General features: G+C 36.3%; 1 protein-coding gene across 1 annotated transcript in view; it reads right to left on the bottom strand.

Annotated features, from left to right (window-relative positions):
• LOC110449522 (C2 domain-containing protein 3-like) overlaps window positions 1-24,133 on the bottom strand; it is a 40,177-nt gene extending 16,044 nt beyond the window's left edge. Inside the window, exons 1-27 of the mRNA XM_021496442.1 lie at window positions 23,966-24,133; window positions 23,358-23,538; window positions 17,114-17,320; window positions 16,696-16,772; window positions 16,268-16,428; window positions 15,601-15,784; window positions 13,345-13,531; window positions 12,963-13,089; window positions 12,482-12,604; window positions 11,873-11,980; window positions 11,239-11,542; window positions 10,453-10,645; window positions 9,873-9,988; window positions 9,353-9,471; window positions 8,151-8,309; window positions 7,794-8,031; window positions 7,219-7,319; window positions 6,526-6,655; window positions 5,627-5,751; window positions 5,114-5,215; window positions 4,183-4,269; window positions 3,737-3,918; window positions 2,333-2,397; window positions 1,937-2,086; window positions 1,014-1,142; window positions 627-721; window positions 202-339 (exon numbers count right to left, since the gene is read on the bottom strand). Coding sequence (XP_021352117.1) covers window positions 202-339; window positions 627-721; window positions 1,014-1,142; window positions 1,937-2,086; window positions 2,333-2,397; window positions 3,737-3,918; window positions 4,183-4,269; window positions 5,114-5,215; window positions 5,627-5,751; window positions 6,526-6,655; window positions 7,219-7,319; window positions 7,794-8,031; window positions 8,151-8,309; window positions 9,353-9,471; window positions 9,873-9,988; window positions 10,453-10,645; window positions 11,239-11,542; window positions 11,873-11,980; window positions 12,482-12,604; window positions 12,963-13,089; window positions 13,345-13,531; window positions 15,601-15,784; window positions 16,268-16,428; window positions 16,696-16,772; window positions 17,114-17,320; window positions 23,358-23,538; window positions 23,966-24,011 — 3,834 coding nt within the window. The 5' untranslated portion in view covers window positions 24,012-24,133. The remainder of the gene's footprint in view (window positions 1-201; window positions 340-626; window positions 722-1,013; window positions 1,143-1,936; window positions 2,087-2,332; window positions 2,398-3,736; window positions 3,919-4,182; window positions 4,270-5,113; window positions 5,216-5,626; window positions 5,752-6,525; window positions 6,656-7,218; window positions 7,320-7,793; window positions 8,032-8,150; window positions 8,310-9,352; window positions 9,472-9,872; window positions 9,989-10,452; window positions 10,646-11,238; window positions 11,543-11,872; window positions 11,981-12,481; window positions 12,605-12,962; window positions 13,090-13,344; window positions 13,532-15,600; window positions 15,785-16,267; window positions 16,429-16,695; window positions 16,773-17,113; window positions 17,321-23,357; window positions 23,539-23,965) is intronic.
• Window positions 24,134-24,989: the final 856 nt, after the last annotated feature.

The raw sequence follows: 24,989 nt of genomic DNA, 5'->3' as shown, positions 1-24,989 counted from the left end.
CTGATGTTCTACCGCTAGACTACCGTGCCGCCTATTATTCCTGTTTAATGTAGATTTTCATCATCTGATATTTTGTCTCTTATGCTTTTGTAGATTGTACGGAGCTTTCGGTTACCAGATGTATCCCTTCTATCCCTGTTAAATGTACCATGGAGCAGTTGGCTGAGATTTCAATCTTATGTGTTGCTATATATATGGTACCTGAGATTTTGCCCTGGCATCTGAAAACTCTGTATCCACTGCCACTTGTTTAAGTGGGAGAGCAAATGACTGCACTGATGACTCGCCTCTCTTCTGCATGGTCACCATGGCACACAGCTTTGCAAGGGGCAGACTGGCCTGAAATTTACCATCATGTTCATATACAGAGTTCAACAACACCCTTCATCTTACCCTGAATTACAGCATAATATCTACAAGAACACTTTGACAAAAGAACTTTTTATACAAGTCATTATTTATTTTACTGTCAAGAGACTGAATCATCAAGGCTGCAATTAAACTTTTTTTCGATCGGTGATCAAGTTATTTCTTCAGTAATTCTGCTCTTTTTACAAGTTCTGTTTATGACATGACATGAACTGATGTTGGTTCCTATTTGTTATTATGTGAGTAGTGGAGCGTACCTTAGCTATACACTGGTCCCTTATGTTGGGGTGGTAGTACCGACACCACACTTCAAACGGCACACCCCCACTGCCTCCTCCCGCTCCGGCACAGGCTGTGAAGGTAAAGAAAGTTGGTTTAACTCTTGGTATATGTCAGACACTAGGCAACAGGTAAAACATTGTTTATGTTAACTTAACTCATTCACCCCTGAAGACAGATTTGAACTCTTCCAATTCAAAGGTTGGAATAGTTCATTATGAAATTTCAGGGGTGAATGTGTTAACAGTATTTATTTGAACAAAATAGTATTTATATCAAACGGTTTTAAAATTATAAATATTGCTACATGTTAGTATGTCACAAATATGCAAATATGCTTCTTGTTATAAGGTTGGACGACTTACCTGTAAGTAACTGCCGCTGTACCGGAGTCCCCTGGGATAGCACTATTCTGTGACGTGTAATATCATTAAATGTAGGATCAGGAATACAAAGAGTTGTAGCAGACCGGAACGATTTCATACTGGGTATACCTGGATCGGATTGCAATTGAACTGGTGTGAAATAATTGACATTTGAGCATTTTTTCACAAGTCAAATATTTGGTAAATTAAAATTTTTGTGATCTTTCATCCAGTATGGTAAACACACATATTACATCCATCCAATGTCATAAACTGTCTCTAAGTTTAACACAAAATTCCAGAACATCATGAAGGACCAGACTTGTGTTGTTATATTTGAAAACATGACAAGATATACAAAGTTACCCCGATATGAAAACTGTCAACCATTTCTAAACTTGTAATTAGTAACTGTGGGAGGAACCTGAGGGAGATTAGCCTTTGGCTAAATCAGGTTTTTAATCCTCAATAAATAAAGTTTATTATTATTTAATATTATTATGAACCTAACTTGATATTCCTTTGTACCTGTAAGCCGCTTCCTGTTGCCAGGAAACTAATAGCTTACTCTGTCAATTAATACTCTAGGGAACTTTCTCATGTCAGCAAGATTCGGTATGCAAAAGATAGAAATATTACCAAATTCAAAAGTTTGCAATCTAGATAAGAAGCTGCCACATTGCAAAATTAACCTTTTAACCCCTATGTAACTTTAGTAGACTCTACCATGCATTGATCTGGATGAGTCCATTATGGTCTACAGTGGTGAGAGGGTTAAAGCTAAGCTATATTTCCCCCCGTGTACTAAGTATGTTGTAGTTGGTGGATTCCCAGTATCAAGGAAGACACATTCGTGATTTTGATTTCTGCTAAGTCAGGAGGAATATGTTTATACATTAAACCTGTGTAGTACATGTATTTACCATCGTTGGCAGGCCCTGTACCCGGCTGGTCGGAGGGTGGCTGTACTGGGAAGTGATACTGTATAAAACAGTCAGCCTCGCCCCAGATCATGTTGTCAAATAGAGCCAGGCCACGGATACCTTCTATCACCACCTCAAATATGTGTTCCACTGTCAAAATATCAATTGTGATGTCAATAAGAACATGCTTTACATGTATCTATCAAAACGTAAAAATGTTTTCCTCTGTAAGATAAAACAGCACATTAACCAATTGTTATTTTTCTTTTCAAGGGTGAAGAAATTTCCTTTCCACCGACATACAGTCATTTTATTGCCTTTTTTAACAAAGTTTACAAAGTATAAAACCTAATATTTACATAAAATGTAACATGTCCTTCTGGACTGCATCCTTACCAGAATTATCTGCTCTTGGCTGGCTGTACACTGGAGCAAGGCTGCCTTGTCTCATCATGTCCTCCCTACAATATAAACAGTGGCTTACAGCTTTGTAGGAAACATTTACATTTGTTCTACCTGTAGCACAAACTTCAGTGCACCTCTTAGCCCAGGGATGCCCCATACCAAATTAGCTTTACTTCCCATTAAACTTCTGAGGGTAATATGTGATATATGACTCACAATGCCTCTATGACATTTCAATCATGTTAAAACATTTATCTAGGCAACATAGAAATATTTTTAGTACGTTATTTACCCTCAAGTCATAACACACAAAACTATTAACTAAATTTCAGCATATAATGAATTGGTCAGTGGTTATAAAATTACAATATAGAAACATGGTGCTTTTAATACAAGTATTAATGGACAGGCATGTAATACAAAACATATTGTCTTGTCATAATCAATGATCATATTTCATAAGATAATAAGTCTGAGCATTCAAAGTGGTACAATCCTGATATCAATTGAAGTGATTTGACCTTTGACCTCCCCAAAAATATTACAGAGTCGGCCATGCACAGCTGTGAACTCTGGGATGCATCTTTAAGTCACACAGACATAAAACAATATCCTTTATGTTTTTATCACCACATTGTGATGACTTCTTGATCACAATCTGAATTACCCTGCAGCACAATAGGGTAATGGCAAGTATCGATACTTAAGTGTGTTGGGAGCATGATATAATAATGCTACCACAGACATACAGATACTTGACCAATTGCTTTAAGAAACATTGAAATTCAACATTTGTGGGGGAAAAAGGTAAATATTGGCTTTTAAAACAGGACGAAAATGAGCATTAAGATACTTGACCAATTGCTTTAAGAAATGTTGAAATTCAACAATTTGTGGGGGAAAAAGGTAAATACTGGCTTTTAAAACAGGGCGAAAATGAGCATTAAAATACTTGACCAATTGCTATAAGAAACATTGAAATTCAACAATTTGTCGGGGAAAAAAATGGTAAATATTGGCTTTTAAAACTGGACGAAAATGAGCATTGGATGCAGGGTCGAAAGAGGAAGGCACAGCAGATTGGGCCTCCGGGAAACCTGCTTTTTGTGAACTTCAGTTAAAAAAATCTGTGCGTGGAACAAGGAACACCCTTTTTGTCACTGAGCAAATCTTTAAGAAACAGCAGACAATGTTCAGTGGTTCAGAAGTTACAGGCTAAAACACGATCCACAGCCAGACTACTAAATAGACAGAGTGACTACTTAAAAACCTAAAAAAATATATATAACTCTGCTGGGGTAGAGTGTGGGTGTATATAAAAGACATTAAAATAGTAAACTGACCGGTCTGGTCATAGATTCCAGTAGATCAAACACACTTTCAATGCTCACATACCTTTCCAAGAAGTGTTGTGGCCGTTCTGGTGGCCTCACCATCGGACCATCCAGTTTGAGCTGCTGTAGTTCCGTAACCTGTTCCCCGGAGCCCATGGCCAGTAGAACCTTCAGCTGACCAAACTGTGACCCACTCATAGGGTCCACAATGGGCAGGTAATTGTCCACTGATATCACAGGATACTTTGGGGAAAAAATGAGGCAGACATTCAAATCGAGATAAAATATGACCAAGATCTAATTACTTGAAAGAATTTGATTCAGAGAATTCTCTTTTCAAACATGCTTGAACTGAACTTTCCTTGTGACAAACTGTCTTTTGGTTAAGCAAAAGCAAACAATTTTGACATAGCAAGCTTATTAAAGTTTAAACAATGAAATGTGCACGTCTGAATTTTATTCCTCTTCAATGACAGAAATATTTGCGTCCTTTCAGTTGGTAATTACCTGTGATTTCAGTAAGGCATTGGATATCTTGTTGTCTCGAAAGGACATATAAAACTGATGTAAGCTCAATTTGACGATTCCAATTAACTGTAAAACAATAACATAAAACAGTAACTATATTTAAATAGAGTCAAGTCAAACTCAAAAGTCAAAAGTTTTATGTGCTTAAAAATATTCGTAGAAATTTTATTCAAATTCAACACTTGGACACTCGCAAATTTCAATTTGAATTTAACAAGAAATTTATTGTCCGTAAAACTTTAAAGCACACACAACTAATTCTTTATGCTGTCAAGACAAATCAGTGATACATACGAAAGGTATCTTTTACAAGGATAAACTTTTACTGTACAGTGCTTTAAATTTGGGGGGGGGGTCAATATTTTGCGATTTCGTATTTAGTACATATTTGCGGGGGTTAAATTTCGCTGTGCACCCCAATCCCATGTGTCGTATTTTGAGTGTCATCATTTCAGGGTTAAACCTCGAAATACAGGTAAACTGTTTAAAAACACTGATCCCGAGTGTCGTCATCCACCAGTGACTTCACTCGAAAGAAACTCAAATGGGTATGTACCTTTGTAGGAGTAAACTGTAATCAATTAATCACCTACTTTGTACACATAAATATGTTGTGACCACTTATATGTAAGTGTTGTTTTTACATGAACTTCTCAGTTGTCCGGTGATAATCTGATTTAATTTCATTTAAGCTTGCATAACAGTGTTGGGTTATAAGTTTTTTCAACATGTTGTGATAAGGTCTGTTAAAGTGGTTAACATTTTCGATAATTTCGCTGGTGTTTAGGATTCGCAGATATTAGTCAAATCACGAACATAGAAAAATTAAAACCACCGCGAAATATAACCGCTAAACAGTACTCCATAAGCATTGAATTTACTAGGTGGAGAAAGTACACATGGAGTTTACCTGGTCATTCTCAGCAGATGTCTTCTTGTCCCAGACTTCTACCACCATGAAGTTGTTCCTCATCCTCTCCAATAAGGACCCGGACAACAACACAGGGGCAATCTGTATCAACACGGGAAACATCAACATCAATCGTACCACAATGTACAGATATCAATATGGGTTATAACAAGTTTTAATAATAAGTTTTAAAACATATTTTTAACTGGTAAAGTAAATAAATTATATCTATCCCTCTGTAGTTTACTAACTCATTCCCCCCTAAAGACACACTTGAACTCTTCCAATTCAAAGGTTGGAATAATTCATTATGAAACTTCAGGGGTGAATGAGTTTATTGAAATATTCAAGGCAGTGCTCCATATCCTCAAACAATGTCGGCTCACATGATCGTAGTTTTCCTGCTGTCTACACCAGCAAGAAAGAAAGGGATGCTGATCAAGAGGCTGCCTGGTTGCCAAGCGTAACCCAAATTGCATATAAGTAGAAACACGCTAATAATATGTCAAATACCTGTCCAAAGTTGAATTGGGGTTCAAATGTTCCCCAACAGACATTGGAGTGGACAGCATCGTTGCACCAGAACATCCGACACACAAGGTAGGTATTCCTGGTGTTCATATCCCGAGATTTCATTCCTACAAAAATCACAGTAACTGTTGATTTGAAAAGCAAATTCCTGGAATTATGTACATGTTCTTCGCTATGATGTGCTTGCATATATGTATCATATTTTATAACTCATTCACCCCTGTTGACACATTTGAACTCATCCAATTCAAAGGTTGGAATAGTTCATTATGAAATTTCAGGGGGGAATGAGTTAAATTATGTCAGGAAATCATCAATCAAGTACAATTGATGAAATACATGCAATCTCACTAAATATGAATATATATCTAAACCATCTTCATGGCCTGAATATTGACATTTTCAACAATGTACCAAATTCAGAACCAAGAACCATACAGTGGCAAGTAAAATATTGTCCAGAACACAATAACCAATCAGAATCAAGGAAGAACATGTAATGTCATTAAAATACAAAAACTTCAGTCAGCTTCAAACTTGAGCTTGGCATTGACATCACAAAGTTTGGTGAAAATGCATGAACAGTATTAGGTAGTTTAAAAGTGTCTTATGAACCTTAAAAAACATATGTACTTTTGTGAACTTGGTCGAGGAATTGTCATAATACATCTTTCAAAATATTGCCAATTTTTCAAAATATATTTCAAGGATTGATCTGTTATAACAACAAGCTGCCAGACGTTTGAAAATAGTACAATCATAACATCACTTAAGCTTTTTATAGCACCGTTTAAAGTATCTTGCTCAACAGCAAAATACTGTATACAACTTAATAATGGATTATTGATTTGTATGTAATTCTGAATGAGATAAACACTGACCTTCACTAGATAAGGTGTGAGGTTGGGGTGGGAAGACAGGGTGTCGTTTGATGGATGACAGGGATGGGATACCCTGTAGCGAGATGTTGTGACCCTCCGGTATCAGCAGTAATGTGTGCAGAGTCATGGCCTGTCGTGGATAATAACAAGAATGGTTAGCCTGCATATTTCAGAATGTTTATTAACCCTTTCACCACTGTAGACCATAATGGACTCATCCAGATCAATGTATGGTAGAGTCTACTAAAGTTAACTAGGGGTGAAAGGGTTAAATTAATTTTTATTCCAAACATAAGGAGCAGAGATCAACTGAAAACATAGCACTTTGTGAGATTATAAACAGAATAATGAATAAATACATAAAACAATCCACCGTAAATAAGATGGAATTTTGTGACTTACAGTGATTGTCGAGTGAACAAAACAATCATAATAAATGATGTATACTATAAGGTATTTTTTTCTGTCAGAAGAAGTCTGCAATTATTATTTATCATTCAATGTTGTAACACCTTCAAATCAATTACTGATAGGCAACAATAACAGCAATTGTGATTTTTCATACATGTAACAATGTGATTTCATCATGAACTCATGGTTAAAAAAGCGTTTCATTTTTTTAAAGAATTTTGTGATTGAGAAATTTGTCCATAGGCGTAGTTTAATCAATTCTGTTAACTCCAGTTGACTTACCTCTGCATTGGCTTGTGAGGCCATGTGGTAGGGCTCCAAATAAGGAGGTTGGGGCAGACCAGGGGCAGGTAACTGAGGTCCCAGACTGGCAGTCTGTGTATCTGTCACACAGAAAATAAACAACTTCATTATCACCTGTCTTTACTTTCTCCTAATTACTTTCAACACAGTTGTGTTCATAATATCACACTAAACAATGTGTCTCTCTTAAAAGAAATATTTCTTCCACACTGCTATAGATTTCATCACTGAAGTCCATTAAATTTTTACTATAAAGCAGATGATTAGATGTTTAACCTTATTAATATGGTTCTTCTTCAAAAATGCTTCTTAACATCAGACTTGCATTCTAACATAAGGTTTTATGGACAATTTAGTTCTGATAGGCAATATCAAATAACATGCGTTTTTTTTAATGTGTTGTGGCAGAAACCAGCCATCAATGGTTTGGCAGTAACCAGGGGCCTGTTCGAAACAACAGTTTGTCTGTTTTTAAATGTAACATTTCTGGTATATGCAGGCCTTACAAGGTACTGTACTTATTTGTGAGGTAAGATTTTACAAAAAAGACTTACCTGTATTTACATGTGAGGTATAATTTGGTAGCACCGTTGAAGACAGCTGAGTATTTTGAGCACTAGGTATAAAGTCTGGGGGTAGTGGTGGTTTATCTAACTGTACAGGCGGGGGAGGGGGAGGGGGCACGGTCTGAGGTATCGGCACAAACTTGGCCCTCCCACTCATTTCTGCCAGTTTGGCTCTGGCAAGGGCAGAGGAGAAATCTTTACTGTCTGATGCGAGTTCTATGGACACCTTTAACACAGAAACAAATAATACAACATATGGAACATACACTATAATAATAAATTACTAAAATAGCACGTTTTCTCTATCAAAAGATATCCCCTCCCCCCAAAATATATCATGCTTACCTTAAGTGAGCCGTAGAAGGTGTCAAGACTGCCCCGGAGTGAGGAATTTATGGACGAGTTGCGTCCACTTTCCCTGATTTCCAGCTCTCGGCCAACTTGTAGGTTGTCTGACCGTAGAATGCTTTTGAGCGGGATCCCACAGCTGCCCACCAACGTTGGCTACCCACGAAACACAGTGTTTACATACAGTATATATACAGGTTTTTTTTTATCTCTAAACATTTTCTTTAGGTTGGTAAGTATGGATTATGAAAAGTTCTTTTTACACAACCAATAAGAGACTCTATGTGACATTTCGATGACTGGTAAGGTATGTACACTGTCACCTTCATCAGACAAATGACCAGTGAAGCGTATGCACACATAGGTGTAAAATGTGTACGTATATTGCACATACGCTTACAGCGTAACCGAATCGACATCAATTTTGTGGACAACTTCTTCACAATTTTGTACATATGCTTCACTGGTCATTTGTCTGATGAAAGTGAAAGTGTACATACCTTACTAGTCATCGAAACTCTTTTTGGTTGTGTAAAAAGAACTTTTCATAATACAGACAGTGTTTGTTACACGTATCTCAATAACTCATAGCACCTGTATAGAGGCTTATTTTTGGCTGTGTCAAGTGTTGTGCTCTCCAAAAAATTAAACATAGAAGAGTCTTTTTTCATTTATTTTAAGAATTCATATCACATAAAGATAAAGATTACAAAATTCATACCTTTTCGGGGTATGGTGATGGAATATGTAACGTAAATTATCAGTACTTTTGAATATGTAGCTTTGACAATGGCTATTCCAAAATCTATAGCGTCCTCAAATTTCTCATTGGCATATGAAGCCCGGATGGCGATTGTTAATGACGTTGATGACCCCGACTGACCCTTATACATCATGAAATTGATTATTCATGATGTCACAAACAATAGCTTGACGCTGAAAGGTCAACGTTATTCCGCCTCACTTTGAATATTTCTGACGTCGCCAATCCAGAGCCGGTGGTTTTGGTTGATATGAATTAGAGTGGGGATAACCCTATTGTATTTTGAAATTCGCGGCTGTGCATCGTGATTATACTGTCGAAAATATTTGTTTTACTGGTGGTAAAACTTAATTAGCGACAGTATATTCACGATATACTGCCACAAATTTTAAAATATGGTAGGGTTATCCCGTAAACATACACAAAATAGACTCACCACTTTTTGTCCTGCAGTACGCGAGAACAGCTTAAAGATGAGAGCAGACTTCCACCACTTCTCCACAGCACTACCATCAAACATGATGGGAAACACAGAGCGATGGTTGAAGCTGACCACTGCACCAAAGAAATTTGAATGTTTATGGACATTTATAGGACAAATTATAAAGTCAGAAAAATTCATAACCAGCATCATATCACAAATCATAAAATATCAGTCAATCTTACTTCTCACTTTGTCTTTCAAAGTATATGTTAGATATTTAACTATAAAGTTGTCCTCACTAAACTAGCTTGATTATGTAGCTACACCTGAACTTTATACATAATGCAGGTTATTTTTAAAGAATAAGTGTTTCTGTTAATGTCATATTTAACTTTATTTCACAATTTCCTCTGACAAGTGCCACCTGACATTATTTACAGGCAGGCAATTTACCCAAAACTTTAAACAAAATCATACGTTTTTGTTAACTTTCATTCTTTATCTAAATCTTTGTCTTTCATCGTGTATTTACCTCCGTCCTTCAAATTTTTGGAAGCCACCCGCATCACCTCGGTTGCCATAGCATTAGGTGAATACTTATCCCTGGAAGTGGCCACAACAGGAAACTGGTACTCTATGAAGTATGTCCTGAAAGAGGTGAAAATGTAAACCGTTCAGTGTCAATAATAAACATGGTACAGGCTAGTTACCATTTAAAACAAATGTGTCTTTTTTCCTTTAGAGCATATCATTCTACAATGTACATGTGAAACAAAAAGCTAAAAATAACAATAAAATTTATTTATGATATGACTATCATGTGATGCAGTGTCATAAATCCATCACATAAATTATGTCTATGTAAGGTGTGTAATATCACTCTGAAAATAATTGTTTTGGATTTTTCATATTTGCTCGCCAGAGGCTCGCAATCATGAAAAATCCAAAAACTTGTATCATAAATCTAATATGAAGGGAAACTTATGACAGATCCTCTATATATCGATTTAAGACTTTAAAATAAAATGATGGGCTGATTTGGTAGTTAAGTACTAGTGTAGAAAATTTGGATTTACACACCATCTATAGGTTTGATATTTAAATCAACTTACACCGACTTCTTGGCTTTTGGAGAGGGTTTGGGCGGTTTCCCTCCAGCCTTGTTCTTCCTCTTGGAGGAGTTGAGGTCCTGAGCACCTGCCAGGTGTAGGGCGTCTATGATCACTCTGGCCACATGTACCCTCCCCAGTAGTGTTAATCGCTCCACACTGAGGCCATCGACTCGCTTTCTCCGCACTGGCTTATCTGTACAGGTATAAATTAAACACACAACTGTATTCAACGCACTTATTCGTTTGATAAAGTATCTTATCTGATAATCAGCAGTAAATATTATATGAATAGCCATTTTACTGATAATCCTGTTTAAAATTGAGACTATGAATTCTTTATAAAGCATCTTAATCCATAATATTTACATTCTATCAGTACAGCAATCGTTTCATTTTCAGATTTTGTTTCAATTTGTCAAGTGTCATTCTTAATTTCTTATACCTTTAATAATCTGTTCATTGAAATTTTGGTCTATTATCTTGATTTGGAATAATCTTGCTTGAAATTAAAACATACAGGCACTCTGGAACTTATAAATTAGACAAAACTGTAAAACAGGCTATGAATCTGTTACATTTATATTTATACCAGAAAACTGAAGTATAAAGCTGTAAAAAGCATCTCTAACAAAAGGGTATTAATGTATGATGATGAACTCTGTAACCTTATGAAGTATATGATAGTGATTTTTTTTTTTACAAAAATGTCATTTCTGAAATGACATTTTCACACTGAATTTTGGGCAGGGCAAGACAATTTTTACTGCTGCATATATAAAACCTTACCTTCCTCTGGTTCATCCAGGTCCGAGGCTGGCATGTCAAAGGAAACCTGCGACATCTCTGAGCGGGCAGTCATCAACTCGCTGTCACTGGCCTCGCTAGCACTGCTACGGGCACTACTGCGGGACCGCCTCCGCTTTTTCCCTCCCTTCACTTTCGTCTTAACACGAGACCTTCTCTTGGGAACTTTCGTTGAAGCTTCTTCTTTCCTCTTTTTCTTCTTTTTAACCTCCACCTCCTCAGATGGGAGATATTCAGGAAACTCTAAACTAAGGCTAGATACAGACGATCGTCTTGATGGAGGCCTCTGGATTAGTGACATAGACAAATTTTAGTGTGATCTCCAAATCCAGATTCTCATTCAGTCAGGATTTTATTTTGCTCAGTAACACATTCATTGATTACTATGGTCAAACTATGAACCTCTGTATTGTGTTTAAAATACTGGTTACTGAACTTTGTTCAGAGGTTTTATGCATTACGGATCAAAATCTACATTATAATTAATTTTATCAATATCAGCCTTCATTAAAATACTGACAAAAACTTATAAAAGTGCTGTAATTAAGAGGAGGCTCAATCAATTAGCCCATCATCTGCTGTTTTATTAACATTTTTTTTGTATGTAAACACTTACAACATTAGCTGGATCCTCCATTGAAGTATGCAGTTCACCGTTTTGTTGCTTAAATGGGGCAGGGTTCTCATCTCCACTGAGTTCACTGAGTTCACTCACCTCACTGTCCTATAACACACAAAGTATATCAAAATGAGGAAATGGAACAATCTAACCTTACTTTAAAGTCAAAACGACAGAAACCAACCTTAATGGGAAATTTTTCTGAGGACAAAAACCAACCTAAGGAGATACCTCTTGAGCGCTGAGATGAATAATTCCATTGATGATTCTCTGGGCTAGAAGATTTTATATCAGGACTAGTGACAATTTTTAACATTTGTTATAAAGTAGACTGGGTTAGAAGATTTCTTTTCAAAGTCTAGCTGCAGACTTATTAGGACAGAGATTTGTAGAACATTTCTTTAAAAGATCATCTTTAGATGAATTGGACTAATCTCTCCGTGGATTGGACTAATCTCCCCGTGGATTGGACTAATCTCTCTGTGGATTGGACTAATCTCTCCGTGGATTGGACTAATCTCTCCGTGGATTGGACTAATCTCTCTGTGGATTGGACCGATCTCTCTGTGGATTGGACAGATCGCTCCATGGATTGGACTGACTTACCGGGTTTTTGTAGAATAGTTCCTGAAGGATGGATTCGCTGTGGACAGGATCACCAGGGTCACTCATCAGGTCTAGGTCCTGCGACACACTAGATCTAGGACTCCCTCCCATCATTTTCAGTACCTAGAATTACGAAGGAAATAGTAGACCCCTGCCATAATAAAACATAATTTCCCGTGTTAAGAGTAACAAAGAAAATATTAATCTCATAAATATGTTCCTCATTTTTGTTTCTTAAACAAAATATAGTGATTTTGCTACCTCCATTCCACAGGGGCCTGTGCCTTGTGACTTGGAAAAATATCACACACACAAAAAACATTATTTTGGGAAAAAATACAATGATTTTTGCAATGATTTTGGGGAAAATAGAACAGAAATTATCTAGGGGCAGCCCTTTATAAGTCCCCAAAAGTCACCCTTAAATTCCCTGTTATACCATGGCATGTCTTCGGATAACTATAAAATGTAGTGAGCATACCTGCAAGTTGTCTGTCAGTTGGTTGCCAAACACCAAGTCAACAGGATCATAGTCCGTCTGTGAGACATCAGCTGTTCCTCTTTCTGCCTTAAGAATCTCTTTCAGTAGACTTCCCATTGAACTACGCCTGGAGTGGTTAAATTATATCACATTTACGATGAATGACACACAACATCATCTTTCTCAAAACCTGGCAAATTGAATATACTTTTACCTTCATTATCCAAAGGCAAATTAATTCTTTGATGGTTTGTTGGAAAATAGCAAGGTTCTGAAAATGCCTGTGTACTTAAATATTATGCAAGATATGTTCGGAATGAAAGATTCTCGTTGACTTCCCAGTAGATATTAGACACGATGGGTTGTATTAACCAGTACCTACCTCTCTGACATGCCAGTGTAGTTGTTTCCTTGTTCCTCTTCTCCACAAGACATGTATGTCTGTTTCACACCGGTCTGGGGTTCAGCCTCGTCTACAGAGGAGATGATCATCTGGTCCCGCAACTTGTTGCCACGGTCCAGCAGCACAGACAGGAGGTCTGACTGGGAATGCCTGCCTGCCAGATGATCTACAGCAAACACAGACTCTCAAACTTACATCCAATCAAAAATTACATTTAGATTAGAATGAGAACATAAACAAATTCATAGTCATCCAGTTGACTCATAAAAGACTGATAAGACTTCAAGTGTGATTTACTATTTTAACTCATTCACCCCTGAAATTTCATAATGAACTATTCCAACCTTTGAACTGGAAGAGTTCAAATGTGTCTTCAGGGGTGAATGAGTTAATACATCAGTTCATTTATGTTGTTTACATAATTTATGAAGTAACTACCGGGTAACCAGTTTTGTTCTTATGTTCAATATCAGCAGATAATTCCATGTGTGAATGACTATGGATTATCATACCTTTTATTTACAAGCATCAACCTAATTATGTTTTTTTCATTACCATTCAATAATATTTTACTATCAAGTGTAGGTCAAAGTGACCTAGTTATATTACTCTTTAGTGTGGGAGAGTGTGACCTTCTTATATAACAATGGTGTTGGCCAGAGCGACCTTATTACTCTGTAGTTTGTGTCACTGTTACCTAGTTATCTTACTTTTTAGTGTGGGAGATCGTGACCTTCTTATATAACAATGGTGTTGGCCAGAGCGACCTTATTACTCTGTAGTTTGTGTCACTGTCACCTAGTTATCTTACTTTTTGGTGTGGGAGATCGTGACCTTCTCATATAACAATGGTGTTGCCAGAGCGACCTTATTTCTCTGTAGTTTTGGTCACTGTTACCTAGTTATCTTTCTTTTTAGTGTGGGAGATCGTGACCTTCTTATATAACTATGGTGTTGGCCAGAGCTACCTTATTACTCTGTAGTTTTGGTCATTGTTACCTAGTTATCTTACTCTTTAGTGTGGGAGAGTGTGACCTTCTTAAATAACAATGGCGTTGGTCAGAGCGATCTTATTACTCTGTAGTTTGGGTCACTGTTACCTAGTTATATTACTTTTTAGTGTGGGAGAGTGTGACCTTCTTATATAACAATGGTGTTGGCCAGAGCGACCTTATTACTCTGTAGTTTGTGTCACTGTTACCTAGTTATCTTACTTTTTAGTGTGGGAGAGTGTGACCTACTTAAATAACAATGGTGTTGACCAGAGCGACCTTATTACTCTGTAGTTTGGGTCAAGGTAACCTAGTTATATTACTCTTTAGTGTGAGAGAGTGTGACCTACTTAAATAACAATGGTGTTGGTCAGAGCGACCTTATTACTCTGTAGTTTGGGTTACTGTTACCTAGTTATCTTACTCTTTAGTGTGGGAGAGCGTGACCTTCTTATATAACAATGGTGTTGGCCAGAGCGACCTTATTACTCTGTAGTTTGGGTTACTGTTACCTAGTTATCTTACTCTTTAGTGTGGGAGAGTGTGACCTTCTTAAATAACAATGGCGTTGGTCAGAGCAATCTTATTACTCTGTAGTTTGGGTCACTGTTACCTAGTTATCTTTCTCTTTAGTGTGGGAGAGTGTGACCTACTTAAATAACAATGGTGTTGATCAGAGCGACCTTATTACTCTGTAGTTTGGGTCAAGGTAACCTAGTTATATTACTCTTTAGTGTGAGAGAGTGTGACCTACTTATATAACAATAGTGAGGGTCAGAGCAACCTACTTATATCACTCTGTAGGTAGGTCAATGACCTTATATTAGGCTATACTGTGGGTCAGAGTGACCTTATCTTACTCTTGTAGTGTGAGTCACAGTGACCTATATTTTTACAACGTAGTTGGATTAGAGCAACCAACCTATATTATCACATAGTTTGGGTCAGTTTAACCTATACCCTGTGGTGTTGGTCTCGATCAGATGGACCTATATATATTTCCATGTAGTGATAGTCGGAGTGACCTACTTACACTTTTAGTTTGAGTCACAGTGACCTACTTACTCTGTGGTGACAACTGAGTCACAGTGACCTACTTACTCTGTGGTGACAACTGAGTCAGTGACCTACTTACTCTGTGGTGACAACTGAGTCACAGTGACCTACTTACTCTGTGATGACAACTGAGTCACAGTGACCTACTTACTCTGCAGTGATAACCGAGTCACAGTGACCTACTTACTCTGTGGTGACGACTGTAAGTCCTGACCGAGGTTGGTAGTGACCACATCTCCATTGGTAGTGATGGCCACGGTACTTCCTGACTGTATGCCTGACAGCTGTCTCTCTTCTGTTTCCTGTAGACTGTAGTTTAACTGTTTACGCAGGTCCTCCGACCGGTCGGCATAACCATTCTGTAGGCCATTCTTGAAGTAAAGTGCAATCGATTAAGTTATTAAAATATATTCAGATGATATTCTATTTCTGTTTGTGCATGGCAAATCTAGTATTGTACACTAAGAATCGAGTCCTAGCTCTTTTTTGTTTGTTTTTAAATCAAGTATGACTGGTGTTGGAAGTGGGGGTAGGCTGATCACTCATAAGTAAAATGGGCTTATGGGCAAAAAGGCTGAAATAATCCTGAAAATCTGAAAAACTTTCATCTCTGACATCATACATATTTACTCTATAGAAGCTTCAGACGACAAGGAGATAAAGGGTTCCTCTAACAATGTCTTTGATGTCTACAGGTTTCACAGGATTGGGAACAAGGCATGGTTATAATTTTGTATATTCACAATTCTCTTACTTGTGGAGAAGAAAGGTTCACCCACTAGATCTAAGGGGCCTGGGCAATTGGCTAGATGTTTTGTTAAATGTACTCACAATTTACAAATCCTTTGACTTACTTGATGAGATGCAGGGGAGACGAACGGATCATCCACAGGCTTCTGAGGAGCCTGGGAGTGAGGGATAGGCTGAACTCTCTGTGGGTACATGGACTCTTGTGTTGCATGGGTTTCCATACTGATGTCTGTTGTTGGAATGGACCCAGTGCTGTCGTACGAGGCTGATAAAAACACAATACAAGAAACTCAATAGAAAAAATCCCATCTTTTTCTCTTAAAGGACTCCTATAGGGTGATTAGATAATAAAGTAAAATTCATTATTATACTTCTTAAATGGAAAAAATAAATGTTACATGATTATGACTTGATTAATACACAAAATTTGTTGAGTCAAAGTATAGTCCAAATATTTCATAAAACAAGTTAATTATTGCATGATTTGACAACAAATATGCCTGTTTGAAAATAAGCATGCAATCATAATTACCCATTAAAGATTCCAAAACCAAAGACGCATGGATTTCAGCCAGCTTTTCTTCTCTAGGAGATAATACTGGGTACAATCTAGAAGGAAAATTATTTTGTTGTTACTTTTTTGTTAAACAATGAAATAAATAGCACAAAAATGTACATGTAATTAATTCAAATAGTTAGAATTATTATTTTATTTGCAAAAATAATACTTACCTTTTATATGTCCAGAAGGATGTTATTTTTAGAGAAATACATGTAAATGTACAAACTGCAAGGATCACCTAATGTCAACATACATTTGTATGTCAACAACTCATAGACATAAATCTATGTCTAAATCTGACCCCAAAATCGTACCTGCGCATTATACCCGAGTGCGCACTATACCCGCAAATTTACGGTATCTGTATCCAGAAACAATATATACCCACCCATCAATAGGTCTGACGTTAGACAGAAGTCCTATCTGCGTGATTTCAGCTTGTCCCACAGGGATCATCGTTGGTCCACTAAGAATCTCCACCACCAGACTACCCATGTCAACCAGGTAAGATGCAAACTGTCGTGGACCAGACCTCACTGGGTACCTAGCTGTTACCTTTGCTGGACCCTTATCCCCTTTCTTCACATTCAGTGGTCTGTGGGGAAAAAAAGATGGTAATACACACACATTTGTTTAACCAGTGTTTGAACTAAGGACCTAAATACTCTGGACAGGTTGAGGCAGCTAGTATATATGTATTTATAAAATATGTGTGATAAAAGTGAAACTGATCCAGAATTTGAAGCTAAGGTAGGTACTGGTAGCTTTAAATATAGGTAGTTACAGCAGGGTAATATTTTACAAAATGAAATGTCACTTTTTTCATTACTTTCATAAATCCTTCAAAACTGTGTCTTGATTTTGTTTTCGCCTGCTTTCATATTGATATAAAACACTTCACTGTCAAAAAGTAAATATTTGCAAACTTTTGGTTGAAGCATAGATTTAAAATCCAAAATTTTCAATTAAGAAGTTTGAGCATTAATTTGATTGGGTTGGCTGGGTATAGGCAAAGAATCAATATGTTACTCTTGGCCTTTTCAACTGATCTAAATTAAAGCTGTCTGGTCCCCAGCAACCGGGCACGTCTAATTACCCAATACTACCCAATACCACCCAATACTACCCAATACCACCCAATACTACCCAATACCACCCAGTACTACCCAATACTACCCCATACGATCCAGTTATGAACCAAATACTTCTTTATTACTGTGAAATGTCACAGTTATTTACTTCTATATGTCACATTCTATCTGGAAATATGCGATTTGGTGCAGAAAACATCACCGAAATGCCGTGACTAGGGGTTCGACGATTTACAGGAACGGGCAGAAATCTATTAATTTTTATATAGGCCTATACATTAATGAATATATATATTAGATCAGAGACGTATATAACACAGTTATGGCTTTATACGTCTCTGATTAGATACATTAAAGTATCATTATCGGGTATAAGATATATTTGATAAAATGATTGCAATTACATGATCGCCATTCGGGGCAGAATCGGACTAAATTATATATATATTTATATTTATATTATTATATCTTTTTTATCGGGTACAAGATACGTCATTTGATAAAAGGATTGCAAAGAATTTAAAAAAAAGTATTGTATTGATATGGATCGGGCAAGAACGCTCGACGATTTACAGGAACGGACAGAAACGGGGCAAGATCGGATTTATTTATATATATTTATTGTATATATTTAATTATCCTTATCTGGTATAAGGTATATTTCATAAAAGAATTGCAATTATAGAAACGGGGCAGGATCGGACTAAATATATATATATATATAAATTGCCAGGCCGAGGTTCCAATTTATGTCTCTGTTTTATTCTATAAAAAAGGGTTGTTCAGAGAATTATATATTACATATATAATAAATATGTATCTGAGTTATTTTCTCATTTATATATATGACATTGTTATTGCGATGTCATAACACCTGAAACATTGGAAATGACATTATGATAACTAAATTTTAATAACTTCATAACTTATACTCAACTCTTAATAAATAGCATGAATATATTTTGAGTGAATTAATTGGTGTTAATGTGTAGATTACAATCCCATCACGTCTACGATCTTAAAAAAAAGAAAATACGCAATTTTCCAACTCAAAAAAGGGACATCAATCTGAAAATTAAATATTATTCTATATGTAAATATAAGTTAATTGAAATACGTGTTTTACGTAAATAAATATTGAAGTCCATATGTTGGATTGTTAGGCCTTATCTGTTATAGAAAAACGATACTGTATATTAATTGTATATGTAAAGAAGAAAGAAACACGGTGAAACGCTTTAAGTTTCATTTTTTTTCAAAGGCCGATGTGGTCAAAACTGATTATCTAATTCCGTAATAGTAGACAATAGACTTCTTGTTCCAATGTTCAAGCTGGTTTTAGGAAAGGCTACTCTACAACTGAAAATATATTTATCCTTCATGCTTTAATATCTATATACGTTTCAAAAAGTAATTTTGGGGTTTGAAAATACCAATATGATTGAGAAATTACGTGTACAGTTTTGTTAAAGAATTTTAAACATACGTAGCTCCACAGCAAATATAATGGTATATGGTGAAACGGGTAGGTACTCGCTGGATATTGAAATTAAATCTAGAATGATAATGTTTTGGTATAAACTAATTACAGGTGAAAATAAATTGTCTAGTATAATGTACAAGCTTATGCTGAATTTACATAAAAATGATTTCGCTGATTTTAAATGGATTTCATATATCAAGAATCTATTCAATTGCATGGGACTAAGTTTATGTCTAAAATTAGATATTGTACACGGAATTAGATAAAGTCCGTGGTTATGCATTCATATAACTTGATGTTTTAAAAGACTTAAATTTGTTTAAATAAATTTGATGAGTATTTAGTTAGAGTAGATTTACTTTTCACGACCATGTATCTTAAGTATATATTGGAACAAATCTATATTTATACATATTATATCGATAGTTGTTATAAATAAAAAAAAATCTGTAGAATGTTCATGTACGTCAATACGTTTATAACGTTCATTGCATAATAAAATTATTTAAACATTTGTTCTAATTTAGTTGACTACAAGTAATTTTGGGGGAAATCCTCTATTTGCCAATTCTATTCAAAATTTATCTCCGTTTTCGTCGTCATTGCATATCCAATATATATATATATATATATAGTTAAGTCAAGTCAAGTCAATTTTGTTTATTATAGTGTCATATATCACAATTACATCGTACAAGTATATAGTTACACAGTATAAACACATATAGTTACATAATTTATAATATCATAATTTTGTTAAGAACAGCTATTATACATAATACATTAATAAATTAAAACAAACTATCACATGTGCCAATCCAGAGAGCAGGTGATTGGGACAGCCCCTACCTAACAAACTCCTGGATTTTGTCCTTACATATTACATACTATAATAGTTAAAAGGTTTCTTTTATATTTACTGCCTTAAAACATGATGTCTTTAAAAAAACAATAACAATGGTGATAAATAAAATGAATAATTTCCTAGTTCTACATTGTAGTGAAATTTAGATTTCCAAGGGTTGGGGAGCCCCCTTCCAGCGAGGTCTGCTAAATTCACACTAACTAGTAGCTAATTATATTTAAACGGAAGATTATTTTCATAAAAAAATGTTTCTGATTGACACCTGGTATCATATTTAACAAATGCATTAAATAGAAAATGTAATTGTATATGATGTTCAGCCTAAAATGGCTTACAAGACACTGTTTAAAATTATAACTAATCACATAGACTACTACGTCTTCTGCACATATTATATAAGTGGTTTGCAAGTGGAATTTGTAATTCCTCGGAGGACATTATAAAATCAAATAATAATATATATATTTACCTGTAACTGTGATTTAGATCACGGACTTAGATGTTAAATAAAATTGCAACATCACGGTATCTACCATGCAGTATACCAATATCACTAATATTTGCGATAGAACACCACAACATGTCCCTAAGGTGTTCAGTTGAAGGTAGTGAACGTGATTGTAAGGAAGGTGATGGTAGTGAAGGTGATGGTAGTAAAGGTGATGGTAGTGAAGGTGACGGTAGTGAAGGTGACGGTAGTGAAGGTGATGGTAGTAAAGGTGATGGTAGTAAAGGTGACGGTAGTGAAGGTGACGGTAGTAAAGGTGACGGTAGTAAAGGTGATGGTAGTAAAGGTGATGGTAGTAAAGGTGATGGTAGTGAAGGTGACGGTAGTGAAGGTGATGGTAGTAAAGGTGATGGTAGTGAAGGTGATGGTAGTAAAGGTGATGGTAGTGAAGGTGACGGTAGTGAAGGTGACGGTAGTGAAGGTGATGGTAGTAAAGGTGATGGTAGTAAAGGTGACGGTAGTGAAGGTGACGGTAGTAAAGGTGACGGTAGTAAAGGTGATGGTAGTAAAGGTGATGGTAGTAAAGGTGATGGTAGTGAAGGTGACGGTAGTGAAGGTGATGGTAGTAAAGGTGATGGTAGTGAAGGTGATGGTAGTAAAGGTGATGGTAGTGAAGGTGACGGTAGTGAAGGTGACGGTAGTGAAGGTGATGGTAGTAAAGGTGATGGTAGTAAAGGTGACGGTAGTGAAGGTGACGGTAGTAAAGGTGACGGTAGTAAAGGTGATGGTAGTAAAGGTGATGGTAGTAAAGGTGATGGTAGTGAAGGTGACGGTAGTGAAGGTGATGGTAGTAAAGGTGATGGTAGTGAAGGTGATGGTAGTGAAGGTGACGGTAGTAAAGGTGATGGTAGTAAAGGTGACGGTAGTAAAGGTGATGGTAGTAAAGGTGACGGTAGTAAAGGTGATGGTAGTAAAGGTGACGGTAGTGAAGGTGACGGTAGTAAAGGTGACGGTTGTAAAGGTAACGGTAGTAAAGGTGACGGTTGTAAAGGTGATGGTAGTAAAGGTGACGGTAGTAAAGGTGATGGTAGTAAAGGTGATGGTAGTGAAGGTGATGGTAGTGAAGGTGACGGTTGTAAAGGTGGACCATTGGGTAGTGTCAGTACAGGAGGTAGATAGTGGGGAAGTATACATTCTTGATAATTTGATAGGAAATACGAAAAAATTGTCAGCTTCTTTAGAAATGCAGTTGTCATCATCGTATTGGTATTGGTATTGGGTGGTATTGGGTAGTATTGGGTAATTAGACGCGCCGCCAGCAACTACCCAAGTTGCTACATGTATATATGTTTCTCTACATATCTATGAAGTCGGGAGTGTTAATTCAACTTTTTAAAAGTGCAGATGGATTTAGCGTTTAACTAGTGGAGAATATTGTTCAATGTTTTGTTTTGTGTTCTTTGGTGTGCATATATACACTAAGGAATGTATGACTTCAAAAATGAGAGACAATCACTCGTAGTCTTTGCAGGGGTGTAAAATTCCACTAGCTCTAGCACCCAGGGCTAAAATCTTCCTGGTAGATGTAATTAAGTGGATCTCCTTTAGTTAGCAGATAAGCATGAGTGAGAGACCATTGTAGCTGCCATTAATGCACTTCGAATGGCCGGTCATATAATAAGTTTAAAATCTGTATGTTGCAATAGATGGTATTGCGACCAGTGGAACTCTTCAAATAGGAGGGAATTAAACTGCACCCGCTGGGGCAACGGACAACATGGCAGCGCCAAAACATTCAGATACGAATTTCCACGAACTTCCATGTAATGAATTGGGAAATGTTTTAAAGTCAAAAGGTATCACCTACTCCAAATAAGAAAATTGGGGAGCTAGTACACCTATGATAGCAAGCAGACATGTTAAATTGGCCAGATATTGAAAAATAGGATGAAGCTAAAGCATCACAGCTGTGACAGACCGTCAGCGGCATACAGAGTATCGTGTGTTACCTTTATGTAAATGAAACATCAGAAGGCTTGTTTTGGACAAACAATTTGATTGGAATGTCATCACTAAATGCATTTGATATGACCTCTATTATTGTGAGTTATTTTTGTTTGTTCAATACAGTGAAGGTGGGGCATATTGTTGACACATGGCAGATTGTTTTGCCCCCGTATCCTCGCATTCTCTCGCGAGACCTGTGCATTTTCCAGCAAGAACTCTTCAAAGGGGAGTAACTCGTGGATGGTTGCGATAACACCTATTGCTGCAGTTTGATATTGGTTTGCTGGGAGTTTGATGCATTTTTTTAATTGCTCTGTCAACATTTACATTACCTTTTATTCCAACATAGCCTGGAATCTGTTAAAGACTTATTTTGCATTTCTTTGAGATACAAGATATGTTTCATTGGACTTTGCAAGAAACATTTTAAAACAGATTTATTTACAACTCTTTATTAATCAATTACCATATTTGACCCCAATTAAGCCCCCTCTTTACTTTTGGTTTATGTTTTTTAACTGGGGGTGTGGGCTTATTTGCGGTCAAATACGATAATTTTATGTAACAAATTGCAAATTAATGCATATGTACATGTATATATATATGAAATTGAATGTGAGATTGCAATTGAACAGACACTTGCATTCCAACCTGTGTTTTATAGACATATTTTTCATGTTTATGTGTGGTTTTTTAATAAAACAGAAATTCATACACTACTATTAAACCGTTTATTACCTGAACAAACCTCCATCACCGTCCTCACCCCACCACTTCACCCTGACATGTGCCACATCAGGCGGGTTAGGGGAATGCCAATGGATTTGATCGATGGTCAGTCGACAGAAGCAACGCAACTGGCCATCCACTTGAGGGGGCAGGCCTGTGTGCACTTGAACATCTTCCATCTGCCATGATCCTACAATATACAAATATTTCATACTGTATTAATTATGCATAATTTCACCTGTTGCATCAACAGCTTTCGTCATATGACAGCTTTCACAGTGTTTCTTATTCAAGAGCCTTTATACAATTCTGAAATATAAATTCAAGCTAGTGTTAACGTTTATTTCATTACGAATTTTCGGGGGGGGGGGGTCTGGGTTTTTTCCAGAGTATTGTGTGCAAGAGTATACTTATTCCATGGCACCAACAGGCATTGACAGGTAATTGAAAAATAGAGAAAAAAATGTTTTCAATATCAAATTGAGTTAGAAGCAATATATTTTGTATCTTCAACCTGCATAACATATTTTTTATATTGGCGCCACCATCAAATGTCAAACATGACAGCATGTACAAACATGGTCCAATCCCAACAGTTTGTTTACAAGTACGCTTACCCCGTCTTTTGGCTGACTTCGAAGATTTTGCCTTCTTTTTTACCATTGCTAATGTATTTTAAAGCATTGCCAGGGTATCGACAGCATTTTAAACATCTCTTGTCAATTCGAATTCACATCTTGAATCTGTTACCATCCAAAACATTACGTCCAAACTTGTCCGCCATAACTCTCTTATCGGCATGAGTCTCGCAACACGAGATTATAAATACAATTTAAAATTGAATTATTTAAAGCAAGCGACATACTATTTTTGAATGATATATTTTTCTTTTTGTTAAATATGAATTTAGTAACGAATTAACCCTGTAGTTTTCAAAATTATTATTTCTCGTTGTTGTTTAGAGATTATTAAGTAGATTTTGCGGATCGCGGATTACTTCGGTGGTAGGTAAATCTTGTACCCCGTTCCCGGACCCGGACTAAAACCCCGTACCGGGAATATAAAGATATTTTAATATCACATTAACGCGATGGTTTATAATTTCTATAAAAATATAGAATAATTTCAAACATTATTGTCTAAATGTGACAATTACAAAAATGTCTATTTATTATCTAATAATTAAGAAATCGACGATAATGTGTTTTTCAAGGGGGTAAAACTTGTACGCCGCAGTCAACCGTGAAAATCACGATTTTTCACATATAAGTAGACATTTAGGGAAAATAAACATGTTATTTTCCGTTATATAGAAGAAAATACCTTACTGTATATAATTATGTAAGTTTCGTTGAAATAAACAACATATTTCACATGAAATTCTGATTTTGTTGTGATCGCGGGTGTTTTGTTTCCTCCCGTACCCGTACTAAGGGGACATAACTCTGTCAAGCTGTCGTTATCAAGTAGAACTCTTAGCCATTCTATTAGAATGCTACCAGGCTCTGCGACGCGGACGCAGTTCTACATAAGAGCCCATATTTTTTTAAACTATATATATATAAGATAAATAATAGTTCACAAAATAAAAATTCATGATCATCATTATGATTGGTTATCATTAGAAAAAATGGGTATTTT

The sequence above is a fragment of the Mizuhopecten yessoensis genome, unplaced genomic scaffold (assembly GCF_002113885.1).
Source record: "Mizuhopecten yessoensis strain PY_sf001 unplaced genomic scaffold, ASM211388v2 scaffold4631, whole genome shotgun sequence".
Lineage (NCBI taxonomy): Eukaryota > Metazoa > Mollusca > Bivalvia > Pectinida > Pectinidae > Mizuhopecten > Mizuhopecten yessoensis.
Note: the sequence above shows the minus strand (reverse complement) of the source record. Positions and strands in the feature narration are given on the sequence as shown.